This window comes from Chlorocebus sabaeus, chromosome 12 (genome assembly GCF_047675955.1).
Source record: "Chlorocebus sabaeus isolate Y175 chromosome 12, mChlSab1.0.hap1, whole genome shotgun sequence".
Lineage (NCBI taxonomy): Eukaryota > Metazoa > Chordata > Mammalia > Primates > Cercopithecidae > Chlorocebus > Chlorocebus sabaeus.
Window position 1 is genome coordinate 56,642,032 of NC_132915.1, and position 20,022 is coordinate 56,662,053.

A 20,022-nucleotide genomic window follows, 5' to 3' on the forward strand; every position below is an offset into this window, starting at 1 on the left:
TTTTTGTTTTTGGGGGGTTTTTTTGAGAGGAGTCTCACTCTGTCACCCAGGTTGGAGTGTAGTGGCACAATCTTGGCTCACTGCAACCTCCACCTCCTGGGTTCAAGCAATCCTCCTGCCTCAGCCTCCTGAGTAGCTGGGATTACAGGCGTGCACCACCACCTCCAGCTAATTTTTTTATTTTTAGTAGAGACGGAGTTTCACCATGTTGCCCAGGCTGTTCTCGAAGTCTTGACCTCAGATGATCCACCCGCCTCACTCTCCTAAAGTGCTGGGATTATAGGCGTGAGCCATGGCACCTAGACTCCAACAAATTTATGTAACAGATTTTAGTAACACTATGTACTTAAATAATAACTTAACTTTCTGTTCAATGGATTTTAACACATCTTCTGTTCAATGGATTTGAACACATCTTTCTCCAGTTGTTCCAACTTTCAGCAACTCATTTGATTAAAATCAAGAAGCTTAGGTGCTAATAGAAAAAGAGAGGGGGGAAGACAACAAAAATAAAGAGGACAAAAGGCATTTTACAATATAAAATATTTGAGTTTTTCATATTTCTCTTTTGTTTAAAATCAGAGAAAACACTGAAATTATGATGTGATCATTGTTGCTGCTTACATTACCTAACCAAGAGTAACTATGCAATCTTCCAGTCGGTAATCCTCCCTGTATTCCATCTGAATTTGGATATTGGATTTCTTTTCTAACATTGTCTTCTTTGTATGTGCTATTTAGGTCAGTGATACACAAAGTATGTTCCCCAAAACGTTAATTCCTCAGGATATTAGTAAGTGTGATTTTTTAAAAGTATGTAGTCCAATAAGTTTGTTATATTATAGGTTAGACAAGTTTAACAGGTGCCTTGCTGCAGGATATTGGAGGTTTTTCACATACTAACATATGCTGCAAGTCTAAATACATATGCTGTTCTAAATTTCTTTAGCTACAAAATCTTTCCTTCGTGGAGCTTTTAGCCAAATAGTGTTTCATGGAACCAATGTTAAGCAAATGGATTTGAATACTGCTTCACTTCAAGCTGCTGTATTGAAAAATCACTCCATTCTCTCTTTTAATCACATGATGCTCTGGTGCTACCCACAGCCTGTCTCTGCACCAGGATCCACCAAGTTCCACACAGTGGGGGTCAGGAGATAACTTCCTGAAGTCTACTGCAGAGACCTTGGCAGGTCCCTGGCTCTTGCCTCTTCTCACAGGGGCAGTAGTGCCTTTTCCTCCTTTAGCCACAGAAGTCAGAAATGAATTCCAGCCACACCCTGGGATCATATTTGCCAGGTCCCGTAAGTCAGGTCAAGTGGCAGGGACTCATAAACAGTTTCCAGCAGCTAAACTGACCGCATGGAGAGGGAAAGAATCTCACTCTCTACAGGCAGAAGAAGGGACCCAAGTGTGTTTAACTCATTTTATCAGAAGCCAGGAATCTTTAAAAGTCTTTCTCGAAAAAGCTGTTTTTGAGAGGTTAAGGTTGTGATGTTATTAGGTAAAACATTTTCATCTTTATTTGACCAAAAAAAAAAAAAAAAAAAAAAAGAAAGAAAGAAAAACATGAGACACTCAGAACCCTTTATTTTATACTTAAATCACAGTTTAATAGAAAATCAGGCAGCCTTTAGTTCGGTGTGAACTTTGCCAGGTTATGTAACTTTTTGCAGCCTTGGTTCTTCAGCCATAAAATGGGGATAAGAATATCCATCCTGCAGCATTCTGTCGGTGATAAAAGTGAAATAATGCATTCACTGGTAACACTGTGCTCGACGCATGGTTCAGGCCCAGTGTAGCATCAGCTGCGGATGGTACTGAAGGATCTACATATTGGCTCCTGTGAGAAACAAGTTCCATGGGTTCTGCTTTTCAAAGAAAGCAAATGACAGTACCATCCTACCATCCTACCAGAGTTTTCTTCCAAGGAAAGGATGCTTTTAAAAAAAATAGCAAATTCATCATTTACCTTCTTATTTATGTAACCTTGAAAAAAAATTTAAATCCTTCATTTCAATAGTACGTCTTGTACTCTTTCAGAAAAGAAATCACTAGAAAGCTGCCTATGGCTGACAACTCCAATTCTCTCCAGAAGGATTTTTTTTTCAATCTCTATTGGGCGTCTATAATGTGCCCCATTATGCCAGTCCAACCCCCTGATCTAACTTACACCAGCCTCAATGCATTTTGATTTCTAGATTGCTTTTCCAAATAGACCAAAGACAGGCTAACTGTTCACCAAACTATTCCCTCTCCTTCCTGGGCACCTGACTACATTTCCTGGCATCCCTCGCACTTAGCTGTGGCCGTGTGACTAAGTTCCAGCCAATGGAATGGGACTGACAGTGTTGTGTGCCCCTCTAAGCCTAACCATATTACCCATATTACCTTCCCATGCACACTCCTCCATGCTCCTGCCCCTTTGCTCCAGCCTGACAAAGGAAGCCGCATGGAAGATGGCAGGGCCACAAGAGGGAAAGGGTCTATGTTCCTGACAACTCTTATAGAGACCCAACTGCAGCTCAAGTACCCTGGTTTTGAGCTGGGTACACATGAGGAATGCTTCTTTCATGTTTAGGCCATCCTATAATTTTGGATGTTTTTTACAGTAGCTGGTGTCTGAAGCATCTGGAAGTCCTGAGATTTTTGCAGAACATTATGAGTTTATAAAAATAATAAATCGAATTATTGTGTGTCAAGTCACAGACTCAGGCACTAGCTCATAAAATAACTAAATAATCTAAAACTTAAGGTATCATTATAAACTAGGTTCTACTTTAAGTAAACCATCAGAAATGCCAAAAGTTTAATAAAAATATTGCTAAAGGTTGAATTTTCTATGTTTCAACCTTAAAGTATAGAAAATTCATTTCATTTAGTTTTTCTGTGACACAAGAAAGGCTAGCATTGCTTGACTCCAGTAGTGGGGACATCTTGATTCACCCTATTAAACACTACTGTTTCATGAGGGTATAGTTTGTGTAGGAGCATTAGTGCAGATAGACATTTCTGAGTTTTTGTTTTCAAACCAAATTAGAATTGGCATTGTCAGCTCTAGGTTCTCATCTATATTTAGTAAATAATAGATTGGGATCACTTTCTTAACTTCATAATTATATGATTATATTCCATTATGATTTGACTGTAGTTATCCATGGTTTAAATCAATCATGAAAAACCTTATTTTATCTAAATGTTATAATGTATAGGAAGATGATTTGTTCTGTGCACACACAGAAAAGTACATCAGGGGATACTCTAAGAAATTTAAGCCTCAGGCCAAACCTGGGAAATTCAAACCTCAACCTCAACCTAAGACCAATTAAGTAAATTATTTATATCATTGGCTAAAGTATAAGGGAGCTAACCTAGTTTAAGGCCATCCAGTTAAAGATCAAATGCCAAATGAGATTATTTACTGATTACCAAAAAACTATCATGTTAATTCAGTAAAGATCTCATAATCAAATATATTATCAATGGTACTTCTGGAAAACTGCCTTTCGTGATCACAGATATTAACCTCAACCCAAATACATCCTAAGTAACATACTAACAACATGCCTCATACCAGTCTTATTCTTTCCATCTCTCCTGCTCCCACCTTAATCTAGGTCACAACTCTCACCAGGCCTACTGAAATATCTGCCCTCGACCTGGCCTCCTTGTTTCTACTCTAGCCCCTTCTCCAAATTTTTCCCCTACAAGGTCCCCAAAGGGATCTCCTTCAAGCACACATCATATCATACTACTCTCTTATTTGAAACGCTTTCATATGTTTTAACTGGTCTTAGAATAAAACTGGAACTCCATCATGGCCTGCTGTGCCTGCCAGTCCCAACCTATCCTAGTACCAACCTCTCCATTCCCTTCACTCCAGCCCAACTAATCTCCTTTGTATCCCTTAAATATCCTGAGCTCTGCCCATCAGGGCCTGTGAACTTGCTGTTCCCTCTGTCCAAAATGCTTCCTTCCAGCTTTGTGCACAGCTGACTGCTCTTCACCCTTCAGGTCTTAGCTCATCCATCACCTCCCCTAGTTACCTTCTTGCCCTGTTTATTTGCTTTATAGCACTTATAAAGCCCTGTAATTTTATTGTTATTGTTTGAAGACTTGGACACACTATGAGGACATGAAGTTCCCCCATTTTTTTTTTTACTACCTGTGTCAGGCATCACCTCCTTGGAGATGAAAGGATGGATAAACAGATGGATGGATGGATGGAGGGATGGAGGGATGGATGGATGGATGGATGGATGGACAGACGGATGGGTGGGTGGATGGATGGAAAAAACATGTAGTAGATACTTTCAGAATTATTTGACCCAACAACTGGAACCATCCATGAGAAGCCGTATTATCACATTTAGCAATGAGTGATTCTGGCAGGGATATATATAGGGCAATCCCAATTTCTCCTTAAGTACATCTCTCCTGGGAATATAAAGAAGCTTTAACTCTGGGACCATTCATATGGCTCTTTCCACACAGTGAGTTCTACTCTTAAAGGAAAAAAACTCAATTATGCAAGATTAGTAATTTCAAGAGGATATCCCAGTATTTAATTAGCTATAATATTTGAATACATAAGGCTATCCTGGTTTTTAATTTTAAAACATCCAATTTATGAAGAAGCTCTTTCAGAGAAAATAAAGTCAACTCAATGCAGAATAAGACCACAAGCTCAAACAAACAAACAAACAAACAAAACACAACAACAAAAAAAAGACCACAAGTTGCTTCCTTAGATTCCTATATCTGGAACTATTCCTCTAGAGGACATAGAGCTAATCAAACCTCTGACAGTGTGGAAATCCAGCACGCACTTCATTCTTGTTTATGACACTGGGTCAATCTGACAGAATAGTTTTGTTTTCCCAGTTCTAACTAAATTAAAGAGAGTTGTGCCTACAGATTATTTTTCCAGAAGTTCCTCTGTATATATAATAGGAAATGCAGGATCAGATCTAGGCAAGGGCTCTTTAAATGTCAGGGCAGTCTTTCCACATTGAACACCCCTGAGAATGCCAACATGTGTGACCACGCTTTTCCCCACTTTGGGCCATGATGAAGAAATGCTATCCCAAGCCAGCAGAGCAGCTGAAGTCCTTTCTGTAGCTCAACATGAGAAAAACCAACAACCTCTGCAGAATGTCTGCCAAGGAACTGCATGCCTGTTGGCAAGGAGACAGCAGCCTGCACGGAGGGAGGTTGTAAGAATTAGCCCTTCCATGCATGTGCTAGTGGTAACTCCTGTAAAGAAGTTACTAGGGTCTTTGCTCAGGACATCTCACGCTGCTCCCTCTTTGAAGGCCCACAGGAGAAATTCCTCCCAGAACTCAGTACCAAGGAAAGCTTTGCTTCTCCTGAAGACTTAGTTTTGTTGTTGCTTCATTTGGCCTTTTGGATACTATAAATACTTTAACAGATTATATTATCTCTTTCCTTGTAGGAAGTCCTGAGATTTGCAACCCTCTATACTACTGACACTGGACATTATGGCATGTGTTCTTACATTTGAACTGTGCCCCTGACTTCATCTTGCTTTTTCACTCTTGTTTTCCCTCAGTTCTGATTTCTTTAACTAATCTTTGTTCTCCTGTATCATATATATTTCTATAAATGGTTTCAAATTATTTTGAGAATGAAAATGGCTATTAGTGCATAGATACACACAGTGGATTTTAACCCAAACCCTTTACGACCCTAGTCCTGTAAAAAGACAATGTGGCCTCAGACAGATGTAGTTTTGAATCCTGATTCTGTGGGTTTCTAGCTCTGTGACGTTGGTTAAGTTGCTCTATAGTTCCCAGTTTCCATTTCCTCCTCTTTAAACTGGAGCTAGTATCATGTACATTGTATAGTAACTGGGAATTAAAGAGAATGTATTTAGAGCATTGGCACTTAATAATTGTTAAATTAAAATTATTCTTTATTATTATTAATAGCTAAACAGATTCTTACCAAAGAATACTTAAAGACAACGTCTGGCTTATCATGTTGACAGGCTTATAAGAACTAACACTATCTACTCATATACCACATTTCTGTCTAACAAAGACCTATAGTTAAACACTTCCACACTAGCTCAATGTCTCCAAGGCATTCTTTCCAACAGGCTAGATTTGTTGCAAGATCCTCTCTCCATTAAGACTCCCTGTACCATATCCCCTGTCATGGATTGAACTGTGTCTCCCCAAAAAATATACTTAAGTTATAAAATAAAAAGTATAAAAAGTATATAAAAAAGTATAAAAAGTATAAAAATATACTTAACCCCCAATACCTATAATGTGGCCTTATTTGGAAACAAAAGTCTTTGCAAATGTAATCAAATTAAGAAGATGTCATACTGGATTAGGGTAGGTACTAAGTGTAACAAGTAGTGTGCTGATAAGAAGGCCATTGAAGGGCCACATGAAGGGACACACAGATGCATGAAGAATGTCACGTAACTATGGAGGCAGAGATGATGCATCTAGAAACCAAAGAACACTAAGGACTATCAGCAAGTACCAGAAGCTAGAAGAGGCAAGGAAGGATTCTTGTTTAGAGGCTATGGCAGGAGCATTACCTGATGGCACTCTGATTTTGGACTTCCAGACTCTAGGACTATGAGAGAATAAATTTTCATTGTTCTAAGCCACCTAGGTTATGGTGATTTGTTATGGCAACCCTGGGAAATGAATTCATCCCCATACTCCTACAGCGCAAGTGGCAGAAGTAAAGAAACCAGGCGAACTTGCAGTCCAAGTGGCGACTGCCAAGAACTCCGCACATGCATGCCTGGCAGTGAGATGTATTTCAGGGGAGGCATATACTAAAATAGCCCAAAGGGTTTGACTGTAGACTTCAATGAGTTAATTCTTCTTTCTGAGCTTAAAGAATCACATCAACAGGAGGGCATTAGGTCTAGATCAACATTGGCAAATAGAGCTTAACTAAGAATAGCTGGATTACAGTGTTATGATGAGAATTCTGTGGAGTCATCTGGGCAAAGATGCAGAGACAAAAAAAACAAAAACAAAAAACAGAATATTCCATCCTCATTCTCCTTATGCCTGTGACCATCCTCTCCAGTTTCCTCTTCTGCTGCCTACTGTAACATAGCATATTCTTAGGGTTCTGACACAGACCCACTTCATTCCATTCCCTATATATTGTCTCTGGACAGACCCACTGGTTCTCATAGTCTTATTACTTAAAGCTTCTGTGGATACCTTCAAATCTATCTCTCCTGCCAGCATCAGTCTTCTGCTCTAGTTTAAGCCATATATCCAACTGCTGGATAGACATCTCCACTTAGCTATCTCAGACAATTCAAAGCAACTTGTCTATAACAGAACTCACCAGTTGTTCCCCTAAGCCTGCTCCTCCTCCCATAGGCTATCTCTCAGTTGGTGGCACAACCATATACCTAGCTAGAAAACTGAGTTTCTCCCTAGTCTGTTTCCTCCTTCTCACCTCTGCCTCCCATTCCAAATCAATTTCCAAAACTTGCCAACCTTACCTTCTAAGTAATTATCTTCTTGATACCTGCTATCACTCTCCTAGTTCAAACTCTCATCAACTCTTGCCTTTTAAGATTAAGAGTAGGTATCACTGCCTCCAGGAACCTCTGCAAGGGACTATATTTGTCTGGTTTGCCCTTGTATTCTTGGAATTTAGCATTGTGTCTAACACTGTAGGCAACAGATGATGATGATAATTATCATTTATTGTGCACATTCTATATACTAGGTACTTTTTCAGCACTTTACATCTCCACAATCACACTTTGAAATAGGTACTATTATTAGCCTTGCTTACAGATAAAGCACAGAATGCTTAAGCAACTTGCTCAAAGTTACACGGTTCTATCAAGAAGTAGAATTGACTGGGCATGGTGGCTCACACCTGTAATTCCAGCACTTTGGGAGGCCGAGGCAGGTGGATTACCTGAGGTCAGGAATTCCAGATCAGCCTGGCCAACATGGTGAAACCCAGTCTCTACTAAAAATACAAAAATTAGCTGGGCGTGGTGGCACATGCCTGTAATTCCAGCTACTCGGGAGGCTGAGGCAAAAGAATTGCTTGAGCCCGGGAGACGGAGGTTGCAGTGAGCAGAGTTCCTGCCACTGCACTACAGCCTGGCTGACAGAGCAAGATTCTGTCTCAGAAAAAAAAACAAAACAAAACAAAAAAAGAGGTAGAATTACTGAACTGATCTGATATTCAATTTAGATTAGAATATACTCATAAGATAAAATAATGAAATGCATACCTATTCATTCAGTAAATATTTATCAAGTGTATGCTGTGTGCTAAACACCAGGGATAAAATGGAAAACAAAGAAAACAAGTAAGTGAGTATATAAATAACTTAATTTCAGACATTGGAAAAAGTCTAGCATCTCTCAGGATACCTGGGAGGAGGGAGGCTGGCAGGAAGAAAAGAGACCGCTCCCCCCTTACTCCACCCCCTTGCTTTAGAAGATTATTCCCAGATACCACCCCCAACCTCAGGCATTGTTAAGACACTTAAGAAATCCTTAAATTTGCAGCATGTGAATCCTCTGCCAGGCTAAGTAAGGCCAACTTAAATTTTTCTATCATAATACCTTTCTTTGTTCTTCAGAAATGTCAAGAAACCTTATGACCACATGCAAGCTGACAGTAATTAAAAGAAGACACTGTCTTCATCTCTACAAAGCCAACTCCTTTTAAAGACAAGAAGACATTTCTGTCCATCATCCACTGCACTCTCATCATTTCTTCCCAACTATTATCTAGCATAATAGATATCCACTACTGGACATGGTCTAGGAAAAAATCCACATATATTCACTGAGTAAAGAGAAGGATTATTCTGGTAGGTGACATCCATCTTTCATGCCTGCCATCTGAAATTCTTACTAACACCCTCAGAAGCAAAAGCCCCATTCGGGCTCAAAAGGACCCAGGGAAATCAACACTGAAATGAGGATGGGGATGGAGGCTGTTTTGGTAATCCTAAAACAGAGAGTAGGTTTTACTGATGGTGCACATTTATTTACTGAAATACTTATTCCACCACGCTACATTTCTTTTTATCAGAGATTCTTTTCTAACAGCTCAAATTATTCCTAGGCGGGAAGTTACTACATGCATAATCTTCAGTTGGGCTGGAAAAGACAACTGGATATTAGTTTGTCCAAAAAGCCCCTCTAAGATTGATACAATTAAACGACAGCTACAGGGAGCATCGTGTACAAAAAAGCGGCAAAAGGGGGTGGTGGAGAGGAATGGACTTAGAACTTCTTGCAGTTTTGCCTATACAGGTTATAACTCAATCAGATTTGAGAACTATAAGAAGTCACACGGCAGTTTTTGATTAAACAAACATTTACTGTGTAAGAGGTGCCACGGATACAAAACTAAGAAAGACACGTTTTTCTTCTGGAGGGGAAGAAATATGAATCACCCAAGCAATACAAAACTGTGTGATATCACTAGAGGAGAGGTACAAAAGTGCTCATGATCTAACCAGCCTTGGGGAGTCCCAAGGAGAATGCACCAGAAGTAGTACAGGACATTAAATGGACACCTAAGTTGCCATCTACCACTCTGTAAATGCCTCAATTTTCCCCAATGTCTGACTTTGTCCTCCCCATATCCCTACACAAAAAGAACTAAACCATCAAATAACTTTACTGCCATTAAGACATGGCTTCATTATCATCATTCGATTACCCAACAAATAATTATTAAGAACCTACTATGGGCCAGGTGCTGTGATAGCCTGGCTCTCTCACAGGCCAGGTCTGGTGAACCATTTATCCTGGACCTCATATCCATAAAGGGCTGATGATATAGATTTTTAACATCATCTCCAAATGATATCCTATATACAGTCACAAAGATATACTTCTAGGATTCAACCTCAAAGCATATCACAATTTTTATAATCCTCTATTGTCAATTTAAAATATATATATACAAGTCCTCCTACTGCCACCCATGGATATGATCCAGGTCTCTCCTATTCCCTATGGGCATTTAAGAGAAAGCAAACGAGCCAGTTGTTATACCTTCCCTCATAGAACTTATTGCTTAGTAGAAAGAAAGGTATCAAACAAGGACACACACCAAACTGATAACTGTAGTTGCCGCAGGGGAGGAGAGGAGGATGACATGAGGCCCAGCTGTTAAGCAAAGCTTTCACTTGCCCTGAGGTGTTTGAATTTTTACCATATGCACATATTCACGGTATTCCCTGTATAGTCATTATCAGTTTCTCTATCAGGATCATCATTAAGAGAAGAGCCAAGAAAGGGACCAGAAGACAAGCTGGCTCCAAATGAGGCTGACCACAATGCTGAGGCAGTGAGAATGAGTGAAACATCAAGTTGCCAGAGGTGACTGGGTTCGTCTGAGGATAAAATAACTGCACAAAACATTGTGGTGACCATCCTCTGCGTGTCCCATGGGAAGTACTGCTAGGCCTGGACACAAGGCTTCCCTTTCCTGGGCTCTCTACTGGGCTCAACCGCCTAATGGCCCTACAAATGGAACAATGTACATTCAAGGATTGAGTAATATGGATGATCAATGTGTTACTCTTGCCCTGATTCGAAACTTGTCTTTTCATGGAGAGCAATAAATCTTATCAGCAGATGCCAAATGCCCCTCAACTGAATCACAGCTATATTGTCTAGACTGAAATGTCTCATCTCCATTTTGTCAAATTCTGCCTTGTCCATTACAGTTAACCTCATAATCCACATAGATACCACACAATTCCATAAGCAACAGAGCAGCCTCTGCTAACTAGCCCTCCCTCTGAGGAAAGCCTGAACATGTATAAATGATCTGAAGTCATGCCAGGGAAATAAGAACAGATATCACGGAAACCATGTCAGCATGTCAGTACATAGCCTGCTGATGACAAACTGAGCAGTTATGCCAGACAAATTTAGGAGTCAAAATGTTTCCTTACACTGTCATTGTTTTCAATTTTCTGATTATATTTTTGAGATACATTCAATACCTCTGGTATTTACAGAACAGAACAGAGGTATGACTAGTGACTGATCATTCAATAATGCTTCTAATCAGAGTGATTATATGTGAGTGTACAGTGTGTGTATGTTTGTGTGTGTCAGTATTATTTTGTTTTAGTATGACAGGTGACCTCTTTGCCATGTACACTTGTTAGGGTTATGTGCACATGTAAAGCCAGCATAGAGAAATGCAATCAAATGCAACTCTGCAGGAGGAGGAAAAGTAGCAGAGGAATGGCTTTCTGCAGGGGATGTCACGTCTGAGCTCTGCTCTGAGAGGTCAGTGGGAGCTTGCATGGTGGATAGGGTTGCCAGATAAAATAAAGACACCCAGTTAAATCTGAGTTTCAGAAAAACAATGAATGACTTTTTAGTAGGTATGTCCCAAATGTTGCATGAGTGTTCTATATTTTTATTTGCGAAGACAGGCAATCCTAATGGTGGGAGAGGGACAGGTGTGTATGCCAGCCATCTTTCCTTGTCATGAATATTGTCAACATCAGCATCTATTAACGTTCCAGAACATGGGGAATGGAGTCCATGCTCTTGGGAAACCCTAAGAATTACTCCTCCTGCTTAAAACACTCAGAACATGCCTGCTTCTTCAACCACAGGCTCCTTGAGACCATGCACTACAACTTCTTCCTCCTTCTTCAGGACCTACACCAGTGACCGAAATGTCATAAACATAAAAGTACATTTTTAGATAAATGAGAATATAATATGGAATTACAGTAAAGGGAGGAAATTTGGGGCGAGAGGGCTAAAGATGACAAAACTGTGCATGGCCGAAAATACAGGCAACTTTAAGATGACTGACAATAGCCAAATGTGCAGTCATCTCCAACACCTACGAGCAGAACTTACCACAGTAACAGAACTGAACAATCTTTTAGCTTGATTAGTATCACTGAACTGTCTCAAACTAGTGAAAAGTATACTAAGCACCATGGGCAATTTCAGGGAAGTGAGGGAATGCACTAAATTGGGAGACCAACAGTTATACAATTATCTATTTTTTTAAACCCATGGTTAAGGAGGCCAAGGCATTGTAAAAGCAAAATGGGGAATGAGCAGTTCTAATTGGAACAGTTCAAGAAGTTTTAGGTAGAGAAGTTATATGAGGTATGTAAAAAGCTATGGCCTTCAGAGAGGCTTTGCACTTTATAGAATCTGTGTGTGTGTGTATATGTGTGTGTGTGTAATTATAAGTATATATACATGCATAAACATGGCTGCAAGAATAGTATATTCCCACATACTGTATGTTATTCATATCAACTGATTGGAACTGAGCCTTAGGGAGAATCCACATTTTCTTTCAAAATACTCTAGAGTAGAAATGTTTAAACAAATAAAGTAGTATTGATCACATTTCAGATGTATAATAATTTTTCCTTTTTTAATGTATCTTCTTTTAAAAACAGCCTTCTCTTATTAAATAAGAAATACTTGGCCGGGTACGGTGGCTCACGCCTGTAATCCCAACACTTTGGGAGGCTGAGGCAGTTGGATCACGAGATCAGGAGCTCGAGACCGTCTTGGCCAACATGGTGAAACTCCATCTCTACTAAAATACAAAAAATTAACCAGGCATGGTGACGCGTGCCTGCAATCCCAGTTACTTGGGAGGCTGAGGCAGGGGATTGCGCCATTGCACTCCAGCCTGGCGACAGAGCAAGACTCCGTCTCAAAAAGAAAAAGAAAAATAAATACTTGCTGACCACAGAAAACTTAAAAAAATCCAGGTAAATACAAATATAAAAATAAAAACCACCCATTATTCTTCCAGTTAGAGATAATGACTCAAAATTTTTGCATATATATCAAGACTTTTTTTCTCTCTATATATGCATGTGTCTATATTTAACAAAAGTGGTGTCAGCCTCTATATGCAAATATAAGCTTGTTTTTTTAAGCTACAAAGTGTATCTATCCAAGTGACCAAATATATTCCCACACATAATTTTTAGTGCTTACATATATGTTTTCTACTGATGGCTTACGTAACTAAGTATTTATTGCTGAACATTAAAATTGTTTTCCATTTTCTGCTGTGACAAACTTTCTTACAGCTAAGTCTTTAAGGGCATCATCATTATTTCTGGGGAATCAATTCCTAGAGGAACAACTGCTGAGTCAAATACTATATACACTTTTAAGGCTTTTGATCCATGTCACCACTTTCCTGTCTAGGAAGGTTGTGTCAATTTATAATGCTATATAAAAGGGCTTGTTTTCTTAATATTTTTCAAAATTTGGTCACCCCAAGAAATCTGCCCATGAAATCAGAATTTATGTAGATAGAACATGTAGAATAATATATATATATAATTTATTTTTCATAGGAAATAGAAACCTTTCCCAAAAGCCAGGATTTTAAGAAATTCCACTTACCCACAATTAGCCTTTGGCGCAGTCAACTGATTTAGACAAGAACTTTTTAAGCCAACTTTTCAATGAAAGTCTGTCATGTTTGTGGAACTGTGGCTATTTGCCATTGTACAATGACTTAATTGCAAATTAGTGTATATCTTTTTTTTGTAAGAAGATATAATAAGCTACCTTTGTTTAATGACAACCCATTTTACTTTCCTGGAGAAAAGAATCCATTTGCTTTAACCATAATCAGAGGAAGGTTATTTGGTCAAACAAAGTAAAAACCATAAACAATAGACAGCCATCATTACCACAGTAACATTGGTCCAGCTAGGAATTCACTTAGCTAAATGGGTGACCTCCTACTCACATACCTTCTCAGTGCACAACAAACACAGGAGCAAACAAAAGCCTTTACAGAATCCAGAGCCACCAGGCAAGAAGAAATAATAATCAAGCAATCAAGCAAAAGTTTTAAAATACTGCCTAAACTACATCTAAAAAAAAAACACAAAAGAAAAAAAAAGAAAATGATACTACAAGAGAGAAGTTAATGAGGCAGAAAGATATTCTCAAATATAAAACCCCCTCCAGGACTTTTAAGGAAGGTATCAGAGGCATAGGGAAGGCTAAGTCAAGGATGAATTTAACTGAAGAAAAGGATATTTAGAGATTATCAATATTTTCTAATGCAACAGAAAACCAAGCCAGCTTAGTCTTCTACTTAGTGAGTGCCATGCTAAATTGACCAACTCTATTCTTCATCTTTTTGGGGATCCAGAAAAATCAAAAAGAGAAAATATCCAAATATAGAAGCTTAATTTAACAAAATCGGAAAAACCTAAACTATATTGTGCTCTGGTGACCTAGCAATCAAATAATCACAGTCATTTGGTCAATGCCTATGATTAACTCAATGAGACAGGATGTTTGGCTATAGCGCCAGGTACAAAAACTATATTTTCATGAAGTATCACTCCCTCTTATGTAACAGATTTGGGTGAGTGAGTGAGTGAGTGCATGGACTCAGCTTTTGGCTTTCTGAAATCAGTCTTGTTATGATGATTCCTTAGTGCTGGGATGGATCATCCAGGCAATCAAGGTAACACGATGGTAATACTTTGCTCATTTTTCAGGAAAAAAAAAAAAAACAGGTATCACTTCCAAAGTCAGCATAGTCACCCAAAGTGAAAAAGAAAAAAAAAAAAAAAGCCTTGGAGGCAAAGGAAAGGGGCCGCAACCTTCGTAACTGTAAAATGACGAATGAGAAAACTCCTCCTGCTGAAGATATTCAGGTATATAAAGGCACGTGAAGGAGTACTTAAAACATCATTGTCAAATCCACATCTTCTGGATTTTTTTTAGCTTGAAACAACAACAACAACAAAAAATAAGCACCATACCTGACATGATTCAAAAGTGTCTGTGGCTTGAGTTCCTTATGGGTATGTTCATTGCTGGCACCCTATCCCTGGACTGTAACTTACTGAATGTTCACCTGAGAAGAGTCACCTGGCAAAATCTGAGACTTCTGAGTAGTATGAGCAATTCATTTCCTGTAGAATGTCTACGAGAAAACATAGCTTTTGAGTTGCCCCAAGAGTTTCTACAATACACCCAGCATATGAAGAGGGACATCAAGAAAGCCTTCTATGAAATGTCCCTACAGACCTTCAACATCTTCAGCCAACACACCTTCAAATCTTGGAAAGAGAGACACGTCAAACAAATCCAAATAGGACTTGATCAGCAAGCAGAGTACCTGAACCAATGCTTGGAGGAAGACAAGAATGAAAATGAAGACATGAAAGAAATGAAAGAGAATGAGATGAAACCCTCAGAAGCCAGGGTCCCCCAGCTGAGTAACCTCGAACTGAGGAGATATTTCAACAGGATAGACAATTTCCTGAAAGAAAAGAAATACAGTGACTGTGCCTGGGAGATTGTCCAAGTGGAAATCAGAAGATGTTTGTACTACTTTTACAAATTCACAGCTCTATTCAGGAGGAAATAAGGTATATTTTTGGAATTAAGATTCCTTTTCCCTCCAAAATCTCTTTCTCCTTCTCCTCCTCCATCTTCTTTTTAAGGGTTATTGTGCTATCCTGTAAGCCTGTCCTCAGTTGGATTGGTAGTCTCAGAACATCAGGGACATTCACCTCTCTAAGGAGAGGTAATGCCAACCATCCTCTGGGTGACCAAGAGTCTCCTTAGAAAGTCTTTAAGACAGGTTTAAAGGAATAAGATTCCCTCTCCATCATCTTCTATTCTCTCTTCCTCTTTTCTTGGGTCATTTTGAAAGAGCTTTGCTATACCACCTGTGAACTTCACCAAGACAATGGCTAGAGAATAGGGAGCAGAGAATGTTGCAAAATGATAACATTTCGATGACTTAACTGTTTTGCTGCCAACATTGTTTATCCTATGAAAACTCAGCACATTTAAAGAGCTTATACATGCTCCCTAGAGTCAATACCCTTGTATTTTTCCCCTCCTGCTCAGGGGAAAAAGGTTGACATTTCTGGCCCATTTCCTTCTCAGCTTGGTTTGTTTGAATTGATGACGTTTGTAGAATGGTATTTCATCACTTTAAGAGTGAAGATCCATAGTGAAATTGGATGGATGGTTGACTTAGATGACCATTAAGCTCTCATTTAACCTTTGAGAGGCTGTGATTCTAATGTAGCACACTCTTAATTCCTGATGTATATGGTTTGATTCCTACATCTAAAGGCATGGAAAATGCTGTGGAAAAGTATAGTACAGTATCTGTCTTTTATTGTTTTTCATGTGCCTGAAATAAAATGTCCGGAGTCATAATATGGAACGATTTTACATTAGATGTTCCTAGTTAGAAGACCACATTCTGTGAGTTAATTTAACTAGCTATTCCAATAATACATAATACTTTAATATCTTTTATCTTTTTATCTTTTAAAAAGTTACTTTGAAGTCAGATTACCTAGATTATTTACTTTTCTAGTATGGCCCTTCAGCTATATTAATTCACCACCTGGCTGACATGGATTTTCTCTTCCTCTTTCGCCTCTACCCCATTTCAGAATCATCTACTTTCAAGCAAGAATTAACAGAGATTGTGGCTATGCAAATGCACAAAAAAAGGGTGAAATGTACCTGCAATGTACCTGGTTCTGCCCTTGAAAGTCATTTCCTGCTCATGCCATTAAGAACATGCTGCCAAACTGTTCAGATTCAAGATTATTCCAAGTGCAGGGCTCAAATGTTATAGCCAAAGAAAATCTTATGATAAAAGTGAGGCAAATTTCAGCCAAGAAGTTAGAAGAAATGTTTAAAACAACAATAACAAATTGTGGATCATGGTATATGCAGGCTATCAGTAGAAGGATCAGACAATAAAATGAGTTAGTGCAAACCATTTAGTAAAAATAACTATCAGCAGAGTTGTTCCAAATTAAAAATAGTACTACAAGCTTGTTAAGGAGTTAGGACATGCAAGCTACTAAGCATAAAATATACACTTGCTATTTTTCATGAATTTCTCTAATAAAGCCTTTGCCTGTTCTCTCTAATAGCTTTACTGGAATGATATCAATTACTTTAGTCATTTATGGTTGCAGTTCTGCCAAGTGTTTGCTATCCAGAAGGAAAGAGAATGGCTGAGAAAGCTGAGCACTTCCAGTTAACACAGATTTTCTGATTGTGTGGTAGGGGTAGAAGTTAGAACACTATGCTTTTTTAAGAGCATATCTAATCAAAAGAAAAAGGATAACATCTCCACTGGAAAAAAGGCAAGGGCACAAACTGACATCACAAAGGAAGAAATACTACAGACAATATGAAAAATGTTTAATCTAACTTCATTTTTAAATGCATAATAAGATGACAAGACACTCCCATCAGTATGACAGAAACGAAGAAGAATGACAACATAAAATGCGAGTGAGGTGTAAGGTATAGGACACAGGAGCCTTTGTGCATTACTGGGAAGAAAGTAAACTGGGACATGTTTTCTACAGGGAAATATGGCACTCTTCAATATCCTAAAGAATGCATCAGTCCCTGGGACCTAGGTATCACGTCTTCAGAAATTTATTCCAAGGAAACAGATAGATAAGATTGTTCACTGGAACCTTGTTTATAATATCTACCCCTTTAATATTCATTTTCACCTATCAGTATTTTCTATTTTTCCTATAATGATTTTTGGGGGGATTTTTAATTCTAAAAGAAACGGTACAAGCTTAACTTCCATTATAATTACTCTGTTTTCCTTAGTGGGTAGGCCAAAACAAGAAATGCTCTTTTACCTTGTTAATGTAACTTTGGGTACTTCTTGAGTAACTATGGTCTTTTTTGTTGCTTCTGGGTTGCTGCTCCTAAATTTCAAAGGAATCTTTCCTTGGGGTTCATTTTCATAATGAAATGTTTGTAAAGTGCCTTTCAGTAGTTCAAAGATGGTGCTGTTTTTCTCTTACTGGTTCCACCGTTGGGAAGGTAAAGAGATATAATATCCAGAAATCACTATAGAAGGTGCTCTATGTGTCACATTCCTGGCTTAGCAGCCTCACTTCTGTTTTGTTAAATGGAAACTCAAAAGTCCTGTTGAGTTGGCAAAGGGAAAACTCTCGGAACCGAACAGAGCCAAGCTTCCGGTATCCACTGAAAATGTCTGAGTGGGTACATGGATCATAATGTTCCTAAGAAGCCTCCTTCTTCCCCTAGGTTGAGGAGGAATCAAAAGTGTAATCGAGCTTCCTTGGAAGAGGGACTGACTGGGGATCCCACAGGAAAAGCTGGCAACAGCAGGTCAACTGCAAGGCTATGGGGAGGTATAGGTTGCAACAGGTGCAGTCGCAGTCAGCCTCCCCTCAGAGGCAAGACAACTCGCTGGGCACCATCTGGGGACCCTGCCTTCTCAGAGTAGCTACTTTGCTTTTGCCCCAGTTCTTTAATCAATAATCCACACTAAGAATGAACACAATGTATAAGCATCTAACTTGTGCAGGGAAACAGGGCCGCCTGCAACCCAGCAAGCGCACCCACAGGGGAACTCAGGGCCATCCTAAGCCACTTGTTCGCGGGAACGTGGAAGCAGGAACTGTGCTCTGGCCGTATCTGCGTTGCGTCCTCTGAGTCCTCTTTTTCTACAATGCAGAAAGGGGACTTGAGATTTAAACTTGGAGCGGTACTCAAAGCCAGAACTCCACGTTCATTCCGGAGTGAACCACCACACCACTATTTCCAGGCAACGTCAGGAGGCTTCCTCGTTATTTGCATCTCCGTTCTCTTTTTGGCGACTAGCCTGCCCTCCCGCCCTTGGAAACTTGTGGACTCGAGAATCTCAGCTTTCCGCCTACCAAAGGTGCCCCGATCCCTTCCCACTGCCCTAGCAGCAGCCCAGCCCCAACGCCTTTGGCTAGAGATTGAAATCCTCTGGAACCAACCACGGGACACTTTGGATTGGGGCGGAACACGCTTCCACTGTCTCGAAAGCAGCACTTTCTCGGATTTGCGCCGTTTGCGGCGCGCCTGGGTTGAGATCTGAGAAATGCGCCCCGGGCCACAGGCAGCAGCGGAGGCGGGGAAGGAACAACTTTCCCTCCGCCCTCTAACCACAAGGGCGGGGTGGGGCGGCCTCGCTGGGGTCGGGCTCCTCCGCTTCCCCAGCTGGGATCCCCTGCCGGATCTGGCATGGGGGCCGGGGAGGGGGACCAGAGGGGCTTCCTTCTCTCCCCAAGCCCTGCCAGATGTTGGAAAGGCAAACAATAGGCGAAACGCGGAGAAACAAAAGGCCATTCGCCACGATCTCAGTCGGCTGCGTCGCTAGGTCCCTGCGGGGAGGGTTAGGGGAAAGGGTCAGGAAAGAGGGCGAGGGGGAATCCCGAGAGATTTAGGGTCTCTGGTACTTGTCAGGCGCCAGGGGTCTGCGCTTTACCCTCCCAGCAGGGGTCTGAAGGTGGGAAGGGGCAATCAAAGAAAAGTGGAAGGGTTTTCACCTTCTTCCCCAGTTCAGGGAAAGGGAGGGCTGGGATTCCAGATGTTTGACAGTTGTTGGCCCCAAAGTTAAGAGCGATTTGTATGGCCTTTACACGCTCCCCACCTCCATGAGGCATCGTCAGCCCCAGGGGCGACCTGGCTTACGGCGCGGAGTTCCCCGACGCTGCCCCAAGCCGAGACTCCTCCCTCAGGATCAGGACGCCCAAGCGTTGTCCCCCAGCCCGGGAGCACATTTGTAAAAGTTTGTCTTCCCGCCACCCACAGCCCAACACGCACCCTGCATGCGTCCGCGGCTGGGGATGGGCTCCGAGACTTGCACCCCGAAATAAGGACGATCTTATTGATTTATATCTTTTCAAATAAAGGCCACGGATCCCGGGGTGGAAAGTGGGCGACCTTAGTTCCTGCCGGGAAGTGCACACAAGGAGCCGGCCAGAAGCCCAGGCGCCGGCAGGGGTCTGAAGTGGACTCCAGCCCCGGAAGCCCGCGGCCGGCCGGCAGAGGGCCGGTCCGCCGCCTCCCGCACCTTCTTGCACACGCGCTCAGGTGCGCCCCGCACCTCGCCGCCCGCCTGGGTGAGGTCGGGGGCGAGCAGCCACCCGGCTGCGCAGCCTCCCCTCGCTTGGAGCGGGTTCTTACT

At 40.7% G+C, this 20,022-nt stretch overlaps 2 protein-coding genes across 4 annotated transcripts in view; one reads left to right on the top strand and one right to left on the bottom strand.

Moving 5' to 3' along the window:
- Nucleotides 1–20,022, bottom strand: part of MOB3B (MOB kinase activator 3B) — a 230,853-nt gene that overhangs the window by 210,567 nt on the left and 264 nt on the right. The window lies entirely within an intron of this gene.
- Nucleotides 1,783–20,019, top strand: IFNK (interferon kappa). Its single transcript, XM_073022225.1, has 2 exons — nt 1,783–1,817; nt 14,709–20,019. Exons 1-2 carry the CDS (start codon nt 1,783–1,785, stop codon nt 15,415–15,417), a joined length of 744 nt encoding a protein of 247 aa, XP_072878326.1. The 3' UTR covers nt 15,418–20,019.